Source organism: Elgaria multicarinata, chromosome 1, assembly GCF_023053635.1.
Source record: "Elgaria multicarinata webbii isolate HBS135686 ecotype San Diego chromosome 1, rElgMul1.1.pri, whole genome shotgun sequence".
NCBI lineage: Eukaryota > Metazoa > Chordata > Lepidosauria > Squamata > Anguidae > Elgaria > Elgaria multicarinata.
The window spans coordinates 212,488,368-212,504,937 of NC_086171.1; the positions used below are offsets into that span (position 1 = coordinate 212,488,368).

At 44.7% G+C, this 16,570-nt stretch overlaps 1 protein-coding gene across 5 annotated transcripts in view; it reads right to left on the bottom strand.

Annotated features, from left to right (window-relative positions):
• Positions 1-16,570, bottom strand: part of TPD52L2 (TPD52 like 2) — a 40,469-nt gene that overhangs the window by 12,320 nt on the left and 11,579 nt on the right. For 3 of the 5 annotated variants that reach the window (XM_063147435.1, XM_063147433.1, XM_063147437.1), the window contains 2 exons: positions 13,826-13,885; positions 4,374-4,475 (listed from right to left, as the gene is read on the bottom strand). In XM_063147435.1, coding sequence (XP_063003505.1) covers positions 4,374-4,475; positions 13,826-13,885 — 162 coding nt within the window. The remainder of the gene's footprint in view (positions 1-4,373; positions 4,476-13,825; positions 13,886-16,570) is intronic. The other 2 variants (XM_063147434.1, XM_063147436.1) reach the window with 1 other exon arrangement.

The window sequence follows — 16,570 nt, forward strand, 5'->3', positions numbered from 1 at the left end:
TCCCTAAGCAAGAAGAGGCAAGAACCTGAATCTCTGGAGAGAGGGATTAGCAAATGAGTTTGGGAACCTTTGGAAGACAGACACCACCACACCAGGCAGTTTTCGGGTGCAAAAAAAAAAAAAAAAAAGATCTTCGAATGAAGATACTAGCACCCTGTTCCAAAAGAATATTGGAGGGTGGTCTTTACAAAATTTCACACGTGATAAAAATCAGTGCCACGTAAAGGCTTGTGTCTAATTCACACCAAGCATGAAAGAAGCAGACGCTAGAGTATTACGGCGGGCATTTGCTCCCCATTTTCCTGAGTGAGGGTGTGCATCCAACCATGAAATTGGCCAATTCAGCAGGGCCATTAATCCCATGCATAAAAAAGGAAGAGAGAGGAGAGATCAGCCACATCTCAATTGGGCCTTTTACAATGATTAACTAACTGTGATGGGTTGAATCAAGAGGAACCTGAAATCAATGGGACTAGAACATGACTAAATTCCTCTGGATCCAACCCAATGGATATTAAGGTAGTTAAATACTATGGAAAAGATCCAGACCAGCTTTCCCCAAACCTGACGCCTTCCAGATGCGTTGGACTGCCAACTTCCTACAATTCCCAGCCAGCACTGGTCTTTCTGGCTGGGAATTATGGGAGTTGTAGTCCAACACATCTGGGAGTTGTAGTCCAACACATCTGGAAGGCACCAGATTGGGGAAGGCTAATCTAAACCAAGAGTGGGCAACTTGTAGTTCTTCAGATATTTTGCCCTATATCCATTGGCTATGTTGGCTGGGAATTATGGGAGTTGTAGTCCAACACATCTGGGTGCTATAGTCCAACACATCTGGGAGTTGTAGTCCAACACATCTGGAAGGCACCAGATTGGGGAAGGCTAATCTAAACCAAGAGTGGGCAACTTGTAGTCCTTCAGATATTTTGCCCCATATCCATTGGCTATGTTGGTTGGGAATTATGGGAGTTGTAGTCCAACACATCTGGGAGCTATAGTCCAACATATCTGGGGGTTGTAGTCTTAACACATCTGGTAGGCACAAGATTGGGGAAGGCTAGTCTAAACCAGTTGTGGACAACTTGTAGTCCTTCAGATATTTTGCCCTATATCCATTGGCTATGTTGGCTAGGCATGATGGGAATTGTAGGCCAGAACCTCTGGAAGACCACAAGACGTCCACCTCTGGTCTAGACAGTGCATTGAGGTTGCCGGCTAATCCAGCAGGCAACTACACTTCTAAGGACGCTCCTGTTGCCAGGATTTGACCGAGATCAGATGTCATTCTTTGACTTCCACTTATAACCTCTTCCGTAACCTCCCCCTCCCGCCCCCCAGGTTGTAAGCAGCTAAGCTGGAAAGCCCCTCCCAAGATCACACTTCAAACACACTAGCAAAATAAGAGGGCATTTTGCTTCATAGAGGAGAAGACAGTGCGAAGAGAGACAGGAGAATCTCAAAGAGTCCTCATGACAAAGAGGAGCGATGAGGCTGAACGGAGAGGCCATCTCTCTTCCACTCAAATGAAGAGGTTCACCACAAAAATTAATCTCTGATCACATAAGCCAACCTTGGCAGCAAGAGGCGTTTGCCTTTCATTTGCGGGAGTTTGGGTTAGGCAAGGACTCAAAGGAAAGCCTTTACGGAGGGCAGGATGAGACCACGCGGAGACCATGAGGCTGCCCCTTCATGCCTCATTGGATGCAGCTCGCAGGAGTGGAGGGAAATTGGCAGGAAAGTGATGTTCATTGAGATTTAACTAGACGTTACTAGGGGAGTGGGCTGAGTAGCAGCCTGCTACTTCTCGTGGCAGGGAAGTCCCACGTTCCCTGTTCTTGCTGCTTTCACTCTTAAGAACATCAGAAGTGCCACGCTGGATCAGACCAAGGGTCCATCTAGTCCAGCACTCTGTTCACACAGTGGCCAACCAGCCATCGGCCAGGGATGAACAAGCAGGACGTGGTGCAACAGCACCCTCCCCCCCATGTTCCCCAGCAACTGGGGCACCCAGGCTTATTGCCTCGAATACTTGAGATAGCACACAACCATATCTTAAAAGGCATTCCTTCGTTAGGATGTGGATTGAAAAGGACTACCCTCTGGAGATAAGCTATCAGGGCAGCTGTTGCAAGTTCATCACAATCCAGGAATGTTATGGGAGGCAGCACAAAACTATTCCAACCTCAGGCTTACCCTCCTTATTAGCACAACAGATCATTTTAATCCTGCTTTTCTGTCAGATCCTGGGCGATTTGGCCACACTAGCTCCCTATTATGATGGTGGTGGTGGAGGAGGAGGAGGAGGAAGAGAAGTCATCATCCTTTGAGGCTCAACTTCTGCAACACGCTCTACATAGGGCTATTTGTGTGCCTAGTCCAGAAACTTCAATTAGTTCAAAACATGGCAGCCAGGCTGGTCACTGGTACACCTAGGGGGGACCACATTCGTCAACTTAACAGTCTTCCAGATTTTAAGAAAGCTGTAAAGACTGATCTCTTCCGGCAGGCCTACCCAGTTGAATTTTAAGATGCCTTTTAATAATGTGCTGCTTTTAATAATGTATTAGTTTTAAATGTTTTAATTATATGTATTTTATAGCATTTGTATTTATGTTGTACTCCGCCTCGATCCGGAGGGAGAGGCAGGTAACAAATAAATATTTATTTATTTATTACATTTATATACCGCCCCACAGCCAAAGCTCTCTGGTTTATTTGATTATTATTATTATTATTATTATTATTATTATTATTATTATTATTATTATGAAGAAGAAGAAGGCGGCTTTGTAGGTCAAAGGTTTGGTAATTCAGTTTAATGAGCTTCCATGAACATTGAAATGCTTCCGTTTTTTGTAAGAGATCTAGTTCATGCCTTTGCTACCAGCACAGTAGATGCCTTGCAATTTGTGTTAACATCCACATCAGGAAGTCAACCGCATCAAATTAACACACCAAATCAGAATGTAAGCTGCAACTGATAAAAATGGAAACAAGAGCCTTTTTGTATACAAGCTACATCAGTTGCCAGGAAATTGGAACGTTTAGGCAAAGTTGTTGCTTTTGCAAAGAAAAATGCACCAAAAATTTGTTTAACTCAATGAATGCGAAAAGAATGGTTTGCCAGAGGTGCATATTGACCTCGATGCGCTATTATGTGATCAGAGTTTGCCACACGCTTACCACCCAGGTATTCCCAGCAAGAGTGGGAGGGGAGAGTTCCTGGAAAAATCACAGTTGTGTGATGAATTAAGGACTGAATTCCACTTCGTCATATTTAATTATTTACACACATTACGCCGTTTCAGACCATGCTAGGCTATATAGATCAACTGCCTACAGATAGAAAAACCCTTAAGAGTCTGGAAGGGATCATTGGCTCTACTTCATAAAGGTATGTGAAATACTGCCATCAGTTACCCTAGGGCTGCCTTACCCAATCTGGCACCCTCCAGATACTCGCTGGTTGGGGGATGCTAGGAGTTGTAGTCCAACGCATCTAGAGGGCACTAGACCGAGGAAGGCTGCCCTAGGATTTGAATATTCAACTTTAAATCTTTGCAAGCTAACACTACTGTGTCATATTTAAATGTGGATCCCTGCAGAATAGAGACTTCCTGTATCTTCTGTTAGCACTGAGCTTCTGGTGTGCTTCTAGCCTTGTACTTAGGGCAGCAAAGACGTGCAGTTCAAGATGAGGGCTGGTTATGTTTCCAAATCGACAGCTGCATCCATGGATCAATATATCCTAGACAACTTACATTTTATTGAAAAATACAAAACGTGAAAGCACCCAGGGAGTTTGGAAGGGTGCCCGCCCAATATGGAATTCTGAACACGTTAACATTTAGAGCATGACCTTACATTCATAGTCTGATTCTCATTTAATTCATAAATTTAGACCACTTGACTGGTTAAAAATGTTTTTGTCAACTGACCAGTAAAACAGCGATCAAGCAATGTTATTAAGATGTGGGAAATGTATGCCAAAGAATAATTTTTAGGACATTGTGGAATTAAATTCTAAGCCATTGTAATCCCTTGTTTAGAATATTATACAAATACCAATGATAAAAAAACCAATATCAAAGAGTTTTTCTGTGCTTTTATCTTGGAATACCAGTGATAGAGCGATCAAACGGTAACTTTCATTTAAAAGGGAAGTTGAATGATCACCCCTCACACGAAAACTTCAGTGAAAAGAACCAGCTTTTAAATACAGGCGGACAGCCAACCTATATCACCACATCATAACCGAGATCTGTTACTTCCAAGGTGTTAGGATAACTGTTGCTATGCGAATACGCTCAACTTCTTTTCTCTCTGATGCAGACTTAGCACAGAAGTGAGGATTCTGCTAGACGTCTTACCTCATATCTCCAAGCTTCCGGCTGATCACGGAGCCCACGTTGGAAAGGGCAGCTGAAGTCTTCTGTCCTGCTTGCGACAGCGTTTCCTGCGTCTTCTTGTAGCTGAGCGAGAAAAACAAGGGCTGTTAAGAGCTGAAGGCAGTAATTAGGAAAAAGGACTCAAGCAGCAAAGGAAACGCAGCTGGTGCTTGGAAAACAGTTGCTGTCGGGAGGGAGGAAGGAAGAGGGTGGGCATTTTGAACCAGGGTCTCCGCGTGGGCAATCCCCACTTGGAAAATCACACTTGCCTCTGGCTCTGCATTTTGCAGACTTCAGGACTTCTGCAGTGAAACAGGCTAGTTTAGTGATGCCGGCACACTTAAGATGCGAAGCAGCCAAAGAGACACTTCAGTTAGTAAGTTTAAAAGGGTGTAAATTGCTCAGCTGGTTCATAATGCAATCATAAGTTAAAGCATGGGACCAAGAGAGCTCAGCACTAAAAGTCTGTTAAATTCCATTGGTGACTTTCCACTTCTTACAACTCCACACTCTTCCTTTGCACCCTTATCAAAGCAGGTGTTACTGTCCATCAGGAAATTGCCAAAAAAAAAAAAAATAAGAAAGAAAGAAAGAAAGAAAGAAAGAAAGAAAGAAAGAAGCTTTAAGCACTAGATGAGTTTGGGACAGAATTAGATTAGAAGGAAAAATAGTGATAAATTAATCAACATTGCTTCTGCTATATAAGGAAAGTATTTCCTATCAGTTACCATTAAACATTGATATTTTTAAACAGGGACAGTAGCAATACTTTTAAGAATCAAATTATTTGTTACTGGGATTTTGCTACCACCTACCTAGAGACTCAGATAGCGTAGTATATTTTTCAATCCTAAACACTGTATTTCAGAAAACAGTGAGGCAATCACTTGCATTTCTGTGCAGAAAGAACCAATTAAACGTATTATAGCCAAGCGTCTTAGAAATTTGTTTCCATATTTCCGAGCCCGATTCAAGGCGCTGGTTTTAACCTGTAAAGCTTTACACGGCTTGGGGCCACAATACCTGACGGAACGCCTCTCCCGACATGAACCTACCCGGTCACTACATTCAACATCTAAGGTCCCCCTCCGGGTGCCTACTCCGAGAGGAGCTTGGAGGACGGCAACAAGAGGGAGGGCCTTTTCTGTGGTGGCCCCCCAATTGTGGAACAATCTCCCTGACGAGGCCCAACTGGGGCAGACATTGTCATCTTTTCTCTTCTCCCCTGGGTTTGTTTTTGTCTGTTTTTGTGGTTTTAAATTGTCTGTTTTTGTGATTTTAAATTTGTATATATTGTTTTTTAAGTGTAAAACCGCCCAGAGAGCTTCGGCTATGGGGCAGTATGTAAATGTAATAAATAATAATAATAATTTTGACACCCATGCACCCATCAGCACCTCTGAACATTAAATAATGCTTGCTGCAACCCTGCACCTGTAAATAAGACCCACTGAATTCAGTGGGACTTACTTCTGAGTAAACATGCAGAGATATGCACTGTTAGTGTATAAACAGCAATGCAGGTGGCATGTATATGGTGAGTCTTAACAAAGTAACCTGCATGACGGTGAATCCGTCCCACCTGTGCGCCTGACCAGGCTGCACTCTGCAGCCCCAGGTACTTTTCTACAAGTCAAGCTCACTTCCAGTATCACAGCCTTCTGGTCTGTGGGGAAGTAAAGTAAAGGAGGCTTCCTCTCTCTCTCGTCAACCATATCCAGCTTTTGCCATTAAAATCAGCCTCTCCATTCATAGAATCATAGAATAGTAGAGTTGGAACGAGCCTATAAGGCCATCAAGTCTAACCCTCTGCTCAAGGCAGGAATCTACCTTAAAGCATCCCTGACAGATGGTTGTCCAGCTGCCTCTTGAAGGCCTCTAGTGTGGGAGAGCCCCCAAGCTCAATGGTAACTGGTTCCATTGTCATACTGCTCTAACAGGCAGGACGTTTTTCCTGATGTCCTGACTGTTAGAGCAGTACGATAATGGAACCGGTTGCCTGGGGAGGGTGTGGGCTCTCCCACACTAGAAGCATTCAAGAAGCAGCTGGACAGCCATCTGTCCTGCAAGTGAATACAGCAAACCCGGGTTTAACCGAACTACCACCATCCATCTCGTTTGACCCTCTCACCATTGCTCAATGCACACTGGGGTTGCAATGCTATGCCTGGGCCGAACCAGTTCAGACTACAAGTGGGTGCTCACTTTAAGCAAAGCTTCTGCAGGAATATATCCACTGAAAACCCAATCGGTCAAAGCGGCTGCTCACTTCAAACCGTTTCCCCCTGACATGCTCGTTTTCTATGTGCAGGAACTGGAGTGTACTGGCTGTGTGATCCCCACAAGAAGCCTCAAGTGGTCTAGTCATCAGTCTCAACAAGAGTTCCTCTGCAGACATTTCACCTCTACTTTTGTCAACATTTACCGTATTTCATTATTATTATTATTATTATTATTATTATTATTATTATTATTAATTTATATAGCACCATCAATGTACCATCAATATAGCACCATCAATTCTTTGATTCTAAGACTCACTTTTCCCCCCATATAAACATCTCTAAAAACAGGGTGCGCCTTAGAACCGCGGGTGCGTTTATTATTTCTTAGAATCAAAGCTTTTTTTCTGTTGGTGGTACTGAAATTAGTGTGCGTCTTACAATCGATGGCGTCTTACAATTGAAGAAATACGGTAATTTGTCAACAATTCATCTTTTGTAAAACGCCCAGATAGCGTCAGCTATGGGGTGTTATAGAAATGTTAATAATAATAATAATAATGCCACTCTAGGCAAGACAGGAAACTCGCATCAGGACAAGCCCTGCTAAACCTGTCAGCACAATCCGCATATAATAAAAACATAAACGTAAGTGAGCAAGTTGTTCACAGGGTCACAAGGGTAAGACGCATAGTGAATCAAACCCCCTCTGAAAGATCAGGTTCATCATTTGGGGGTGCTTTTAGATCCATCTCTGTCGCTGGAGGCTCAAGTGGCCACGGCAGCTCAGAGTGCCTTTTACCAGCTTTGGTTGGTTCACCAATTATGGCCTCTCCTGGACAGGAATAGCTTGGCCACGGTGGTACAGGCACTGGTAACCTCAAGGCTGGAATACTGCAATGTGCTCTATGTGGGGCTGCCCTGAAAGCTGCTCCGGAAGCTGGAGCTAGTGCAGAATGCTGCAGCTCGGCTGTTGTCTGGAGCTGCCCCTTTCCAGCATGTAACTCCTCTGCTGAGGGAACTGCACTGGCTGCCTATTCGCTACGGGCCAGGTTTAAGGTTCTTGGACTAGTGTACAAAGCCCTAAGCAACTTGGGACAAGGATACCTGAGAGAGCGCCTTCTCCCCTACCAACCTGCCTGGTCACTGAGGTCATGCTTCTGGTGGATCCACATAGACTTATCATCCAATTGGAGTCCACCAGGGGAAGAGCCTTCAGTGTGGTGGCCCCACCTCCTATGGAATTCCTTGCCTCTGGTGGTCAGGTGACAACTTTGTATTCCTTCCAACGCCTCCTCAAAACATCCTTGTTCCAGGGAGCCTTCCCCTGATGACCAGCCACGGTTTCTTTTGCACTTGGTTTCCTTTAAAAATCTATTTTAATGTGATTTTATTCTGTTTTACTCTACTTTATCTGTTCACTGCTCTGAAATTTTGAATGGGGAGCAGTAGATCAATATTGTAAATAAATAATTCTGATGTGTATACTTGATATGCAAATTCCATTAGCGGGATGCAACGGATTTTTGATTAAAAGTGAAAGTTAGGCAATGAAGCACTGGACAACGTTTATACTGTTGTTTTATACTTTGAATGGTTTTAATTTTTGTGAACCGCCCAGAGCGCTTCGGCTGTTGGGAGGTATAGAACTGCAATAAATAAAATAAACAAGGAGCCGGTCTATTCAACACAAAAAAAACCCTCCTCCCGTCTGATCTTGGAAAATCTTGATACAGTCTCAACACTGAAAACCCATATCTAACAAGTAGAGCTTTTTACCTCTTCCTTGTTTATCAAATGTAAACATTCCTGACCACATGAAGCACCTCTGCAGCCTTGTTTCGTGCTGGTTCTCAGGTGTTAACGAATACATGATTCCCATCAGATTGTTCAGTACTGCCTTACCCTATGTTAGCTCTTATGATATTGCAAGGAACAGCTGGGGACTGGTTATTAAGGCAAGCATTCAACTAATCAACTTACTCCTATACAAGTTGTACACCCTACACCAGCTTTCTCCAACCTCGTGCCTTCCAGATGTTTTGGATTTCAACCCCCACCATCCCAGCCAATGTGGACCAATGGTCAGGAACGCTGGTAGTTGTAACCCAAAACCTCTGGAAGGCATCAGGTTGGGGAACGCTGCATTACACCACCTCTTCACTGGCTGCCAATTAGTTTCCGGGCGAAGTATAAAGTGTTGGTTATTACCTTTAAAGCCCTACATGGTTTGGGTCCAGGCTACCTGCGGGGGATCGCCTTCTCCCATACAATCCGCCCCACATGCTCAGGTCCTCTGGGAAGAATCTACTTCAGTCAGCAAAGACTAGGCTGACAACCATAACCCAAAGGACCTTCTCTTCTGCTGCTCCCAGACTGTGGAATGGCCTGCCGGAGGAGACTCATCAGCTTGACAGTCTTTTAGCATTCAAGAAAGCTATCAAGACCGATCTCTTCCGGCAGGCCTATCCAGTAGAATTTTAGGATGCTTTTAGGATGTTTTTAACAGTGCATGCTATGTTTTTAAACAGTATTTTATTATTGCTGTTGTTCCCCGCCTCGATCCAATCGGAGGCGGGTAAGAAATAAATTATTATTATTATTGTTGTTGTGCTTTTTATAATATTGTATTTTTTGTATTTGCGCTTTACATTTGTTGGTTGTTTTTATGCTCTTCATGGTTTTAATTTCTGTGAACCACCCAGAGAGCTTCGGCTATTGGGCGGTATAAAAACGTAATAAATAAATAAATAAATAAATAAATAATACCCCATGATCAACAGCTCAGCAAAATCCAAACTGTTTGTCCTTCAAACATTGCACATAAACATCTGAAGTAATCCGCCAGCAATACCTTGCCTCTGGATTTTTCCAAGGCAAGATGTTTTTGAAAGCTAACCCCATACACACACACACACATAGAGGATCAGACACCAGAAATAATGGAAACTTCTAAACGCTGCAAAGAATCTCTTTCTACCAATAGCGTGTCGGAAGCTAATTCTTACTTCCCACTCTGCCAGAAGGCTCATAAATTTGCTTGCGCTGCTATGGGAAAATACTGCGTATTAAGCAGAAACCTCCCAAAGGAAATGCACAACCCTAAATCCCATCCCGTCTCCCCGCTCTCGGTCCTGAGCTGCTAAATGGGGATATATAGGGAAGAGGCACTTGCCCCACAGAACGCCCTGATAACCTCAAAATACATTCCCAACCCTCTAGCCATTTATCGCTGAATGCAGCGAAGCATTTGTCCTTGATGCAAGCCTAGGTAGAAAGACTTGGGAGGCATGGCGAGAGATGTTCTCTAAAAAAACAAATCTATTCTGGAAACTTTCCACTCAAGTTTGGCTTCCTGCGATAGTTTTCAGGAAAGTGACTGAAGCTTGTAGAATTTCCTGACCAACTCAGATTAAGCCCTACCAAAGTATGTTTTTTATTGATTCAAAGGAGCAGCCGGGGCAAAAAAGAAAAAGGTCAACATTCAGCGGGACGACAGCAGCAGCACCGAGAAGCTAACCGTAAGGCTGGATCTCAGTTTAATAAAGCCAAATTCTACCAGCGGTACTTTCTACCCGTCTGTCTGAATAACAACAGGAAGAGACGTACAGGTAGTACAGAGGTGTGAGGAGTTAGTAAAGAAGTCTGCATGCAGGGCAGGTGCTAGCAAAAGAATCACGCTTCCCAAACACAGCACCATCCACGCCTCTGAGACCGGATGCTATAAATCCAAAAGGTCAGCAGAGATGCTCACCAAAGGTGTAGCTGATCACGCTCACTTAAGAGGACCCAGACCTTCAGCTTCACAGCTTTAAGCCTCACCTGCCTCAGTTACTTGCTAGTCATGAAAATGGGCACAGCCTCTGAAGCACTACCATCTACCATCCCTGCCTCTGGAGGTCAGGCAGGCTCCGACCTTGTACTCAACATTCATGTGGATGACCCTCAAGATGCTGCAGCTCTACGATTTCGCTCATTATCTTCCTCTTATGATCTTAAGCTTTGGTCTGATGCACCCACACATTCCCTTGGACACTGTCTGGATCTTGTTCTCACTCGGAATTGCTCTGTGTTGGACTTTTCTACTGCTCACTTTCCGCTGTCAGATCATCACCTAGTTTCTTTCAATATTACTCATAATCCTCCTCCTTCACGTCCCGCTTCTCGCTCTTGTCGTGACTTGCAATCTATCAATTATGAGGCTTTTTCCCAGTCTCTAGCCTCCTCCCTTCCTTCTGTCTGTTCGGCTGTCTCCTTGGACTCAGCTGTCTCCTTCTTTAATTCCTCCTTATCTTCAACTCTTGATAATCTTGCTCCATCTACAACTCGGATAGCTCGCCCTTCTCAACCCCAACCGTGGCTCACCTATTCCCTCCGCTACCTTCGCTCTTGTTCCCGGGCAGCTGAACGCCTTTGGCGTAAGACCAGGGACCGGGCAGACTTTGTCCATTACAAATTTGTACTCCCCTCTTTCTCTTCTGCCATCTCACTGGCCAAACAGCAGTACTACTCAACGCTGATCCAGTCAAATGCTAGGCATCCTCAGCGGCTCTTTGCGTCCTTCAATTCTCTTCTGAAGCCTAATCCGCCATCTCTCCCCGCCTCTCTGTCTGCTAATAACTTTGCCTCTTTTTTCAATGCTAAAATCCAAACTATCCGCTCTGATCTGGCCAGCTCTGCTCCTCTTCCAGTTCCTGTTCCTCATCTGTCAGCTCCTCCTGCAAATTTCTCTGCGTTTTCTTCGGTCTCTGCGGATGAACTGTCTACAATACTGCGCTCTTCGAAGCCTTCCACTTGTTCTCGTGATCCGATTCCTTCTCGCGTCTTTATTAATCTTATTCCTGCTATCCTCCCTTCCTTGCTACATATTATTAATCTTTCTCTGTCCTCTGGTTCATTTCCTTCTGCTTTTAAACATGCTACAGTCTCTCCCATTCTCAAGAAACCTACTCTTGATAGGCTATCTCTATCTAACTACCGACCTGTCTCTTTGTTGCCGTTTGTTTCAAAGATCCTGGAGCGTGCGGTCTACTCTCGCTGTCTTGACTTTCTTTCTAGTAACTCTGCTTTGGATCCATTTCAATCTGGATTCCGTCCTCTGCATTCCACCGAAACAGCCCTTACTAAGATCACCAATGATCTCCTTACTGCCAAGTCTAAAGGCCATTATTCCGTTCTTATTCTCCTTGATCTAACTGCAGCCTTTGACACGGTTGATCATGATCTTCTCTTAGATTCCCTTCATGACCTTGGATTTTGTGGCTCTGTCTATAACTGGTTTGCCTCCTATCTAGCGGGTCGCTCTTTCAGCGTGTTGGCTAATGGCAGCTCGTCTTCCTCCTTTCCCCTTTCAGTAGGGGTTCCGCAAGGCTCGGTGCTTGGCCCGTTGTTGTTTTCCTTATACATGTTGCCCTTGGGCAAGCTTATTCAATCTCATGGCCTCCAATATCATCTGTACGCCGATGATACACAACTATATCTGTCATCTCCGGAACTTTCTCCTGATGTTCACGATCGTATCTCGGCATGTCTTTCAGATATCTCAGCTTGGCTGCTTCATCGTCGCTTGAAGCTTAACATGGCAAAGACTGAATTGCTTGTTTTTCCTCCTAAACCTTCTCCTCATCTCTCATTCTCTCTTACTGTCAATGATGTTACGCTTACTCCGGTCAAGGAAGCTCGTAGCCTTGGCTTTATCTTCGACTCCTCGCTCTCCTTTATTCCTCATATTGAGGCAGTAGCTAAATCTTGTCGATTTTTCCTGTATAATATTGCCAGGATTCGATCATTTTTGTCTGTCTCTTCTGCCAAGACGCTTGTTCATGCACTGGTTATTTCACGGTTGGACTACTGCAACCTTCTTCTCTCTGGCCTTCCTTCTTCTCACATCAGTCCGTTGGTTTCTGTTCACCACTCTGCCGCAAAGATCATCTTCTTGGCTCGCCGCTCCGACCATGTTACTCCGCTTCTGAAATCTCTTCATTGGCTTCCAATTCACTTCAGAATCCAATATAAACTTCTCCTGTTAACCTTCAAAGCTTTTCACGGTCTAGCTCCTTCCTATCTCTCCTCTCTCATCTCACACTATTGCCCCGCTCGTGCTCTTCGCTCCTCTGATGCCATGTTTCTCGCCTGCCCAAGGGCCTCTACTTCCCTTGCTCGGCTTCGTCCATTTTCGTCTGCTGCCCCTTACGCCTGGAACACTCTTCCAGAACATTTGAGAACTACAAGTTCAACCACAGCTTTTAAAGCTCAACTAAAAACTTTTCTTTTTCCTAAAGCTTTTAAAACTTGATGTTGTGCAGACTTCTACTGTTACTTTCTACTGTTAGTTTTTCCCTACCCTGTGCCTGCTTACCCTACCCTGTACCTGTTTGCATTCTCTTCCCCTCCTTATTGTTTTACTATGATTTTATTAGATTGTAAGCCTATGCGGCAGGGTCTTGCTATTTACTGTTTTACTCTGTACAGCACCATGTACATTGATGGTGCTATATAAATAAATAATAATAATAATAATAATAATAATACTCCTTTCGGCGCCTCCTGAAAACATCTTTATTCCAAGAAGCCTTTCTTTAACATGCAGCCGTGAATCTCGGTTTTTGCTTCTTTTAAATTTTGCTTTAACTGTTTTTATTTTTATTTAACCTTGTATACCGCTCCGAAATTTTTTCAATGGGGAGCGGTATATAAATATTCTAAATAAATAATAAATAATAAATAAATAGTACCACCTTTGGCTTGAGATTTCAGAAGGAACACCCACACACTCACAAGCATAACTTCACAGCTCTATGGGCTAGAAAACTGCAAAAAAAATATTAAAAAATGGAAGCGGAAATACTCAAAAAGCTGAATTTCGCACCCACAGCCACAGAACTGCAGCGTGCACAGACCCCTGACCATAACTTTATGTGCTGGCATTAACTTGCTTTATCCCAGCTGAGATCTACTGAAGGAATCCCAGGAAAAGATGAAGCCAATTACTTCCAAGCACCGCTGGGCAGACATCATTAATCACTTCGTGACTGTCCTAGAGAAAAGTTCAGCATCCCAACGCTTTTAGCTAGAGTCATTCTTCACCAAACAAGTAGCATTTACAGAACAGGGATCAAGCAGAAAGGTAGTTAGTGCGAGGAAGGAACTGTTAGCTGCGGTATAATATGGTATAAAGGGAGCGTGCTTTAGGCTAAAGGTTAAGGCACTCACGCGTCTGATTGGGTTAATTTCTCATTCCAGTCCTCCAGTGTGCTGCTGGCCGAAACATATCTATAAATACAACGGAGGTTAGAGAAGGGGCCAATACCATACTTATTTATTGATAGAATTATGTATGGGCCACCATTTAGGACACGGCTCTTCCGTGGCACTCCAAATCATAATCCAGTCACATCAGCCACTTATCTCGACGACGTTTTTAGGTAATTTCGCTGTGGTTTGTGTCATTTGCCACCAGTCCACAAGGTATACAGGCTTTCTGGGGGAAATCCTGTTCAAAAGGGAATGATTCCCCCCACCACCACCTTCTTTTAAATCAGCCTTCCTCAACCTGGGGCGCTCCAGATGTGTTGGACTACAACTCCCAGAATGCCCCAGCCAGCTCTGCTGGCTGGGGCATTCTGGGAGGTGCAGTCCAACACATCTGGAGCACTCCAGGTGTTTTAAATGTTCAAGAATTTTAGCATCTCTTTCAATCTAAGTGTAGAAGACAAGAGAAGAACCACCGCCCAAGGCTTAGTGGTTCATAAGTTACTAGTTAGACAACACAGATAGGACAAAGCAATGGTTATATACAGAGGAGCATCAGAACATCATTTATTATGGCTTTTTTTCTCCCACAGTGTGAACCCACCTTCCTCCCACCTTTTACCACGACAGACATATTTCTTGTGTCGCGTCTTTCAGACTGTAAGCCTGAAGGGAGACACCGATTTGCTGCTGAAATTTGTATGCTGCTGCGGTCTGGGCTCAAGAGCAGGGTTAAACTGCTGGAAATAAAATAAATACTTGCCGGTGATTCAGAAGCTGTTTTAATCATCAGTTTGGGGCCTCACCTACAACGCTGCGAATTGAATAATTGCTTTAAAAGAATGTGCTGCACCTCTTTATTCAATTTAACACTCACTGGGCACCTTATTTGTTTTAAAGCACAATCAAGTGCAAAAGGTTGCAAAGTGTTGCAGGAAGGGCAGTGATGGAAGGTGGGTCTGTGGTAACACGGTCATCAGCCAATCAGTGCTGTGCATGGCCAACTTCAACTGTAAATCTACAGAACTGGCCTTCCTTAAGCTCAAACCTAAAAGCGAGGAGGTACATCTGACCAGAATGTGCTGAATGTGCTTCTAGAGCACTGCAATTCCAGTTTTAAAATTTCTTTGTATGCCTCCTCTGTGGAAAATCATTGACTGGAAAGGCTAGATGGCAGGAAAGCGTGTCTAACTGCTGCCCGCGGCCTGCCCGACACTTGTAATTAGCTGCATTGCAGCATCTGGGATAATGAGGGTGAAAAATGTTTATTTTAGCAACTAGCAAGCTCACGCTGAGAGTAGCAGGTACTACAGAGTACAGCAGCCTCCAACACCCAACACTTACACCCAAACTCTGGCCTTTTGGTTTTTTCCTAGCATTTGGGGCAGGTCGTTGCCTTATTCATGACCAAACAGGCAGCGAATTACCTAGTTCAACCCCAAATCTCATTATTTCGTAGGGAGTGTCGAGAAAAATCCCAGTTAAGCTTTAGAATCTGAGCAAGGATTAGTTTCAAAGGCACGTCATTAGCTTTAAACTGACTCTGTCAGCCTTGTTAATAAGCCCAGAAGTTACTCATCTATTTTCTACTCATGAGAGGGTCTGGCACACAGGTCTGCACCTTCTCTACCAGCCTGCCAATGTTCCATGTTGGACACGCAGATGGAGCTTCCCCCGTCGCCCGTGCCCAGCAGAGAAACCAGAAGAGACACAGAGCGCTCAGCCCCTCCTCGGCCAGCCTGCTCACTCACCAGGATGCAACTACTGGTTGCGTACGATGAGCAGGCAAGTGGTTAAATACAAGGCTGACGTAGGTTACATTTTCATTCGCTCACCATGCCTCTTGCACACACAGGCACGTACAGCTCCGCAGAGAGGCATGCAAACAGCCGGCCTTACCCGCGTACACGCCTACACCTCCCTCCACCCCCCTCCCACCCACACAAAAGCAGCACCGAAGCATGTCTGCTCTGCACAGCCCAAAACCCAGCGAGGATCTTGCGATGGAGCTGGGGGCCACAGATTCCCTTCCTTGCCTTAAAACCGAAAGACGGCATGCCCCGAGAAGGCTGCAGATCTATACGCACCTACTTAGCAAGGCCCTGTTGAGCTCAGCGGGGCTTTGAGGAGAGATGCGTAGATTTGCTGCCGCTGTGTTAGCTTGAACTCTTCCAACCTCCCGTCACCCGGTAAGTCGGAGCACCTAGCTTGTGCCACCTGTCTGCCTCGCTTTGAGAGAGGAGCTACGTTTCTGGCAGCCGCCTCGCAGCTGAAACTCCTGCTGCCCTGATTCCTCAGCCCAGCAGTCCTTGAGTGCTGGGCTGAAAACAACAGGATGAAATTTAATAGGGATAAATGCCAAGTTCTACATTTAGGAAATAGAAACCAAAGGCACAGTTACAAGATGGGGGATACTTGGCTCAGCAATACTACAAACGAGAAGGATCTTGGAATTGTTGTAGATTGCAAGCTGAATATGAGCCAACAGTGCGATATGGCTGCAAGAAAGGCAAATGCTATTTTGGGCTGCATTAAGAGAAGTATAGCTTCCAAACCATGGGAGGTACTGGTTCCTCTCTATTCGGCCCTGGTTAGGCCTCATCTAGAGTATTGCGTCCAGTTCTGGGCTCCACAATTCAAGAAGGAGGCAGACAAGCTGGAGCGTGTTCAGAGGAGGGCAACCAGGGTGATCAGGGGTCTGGAAAC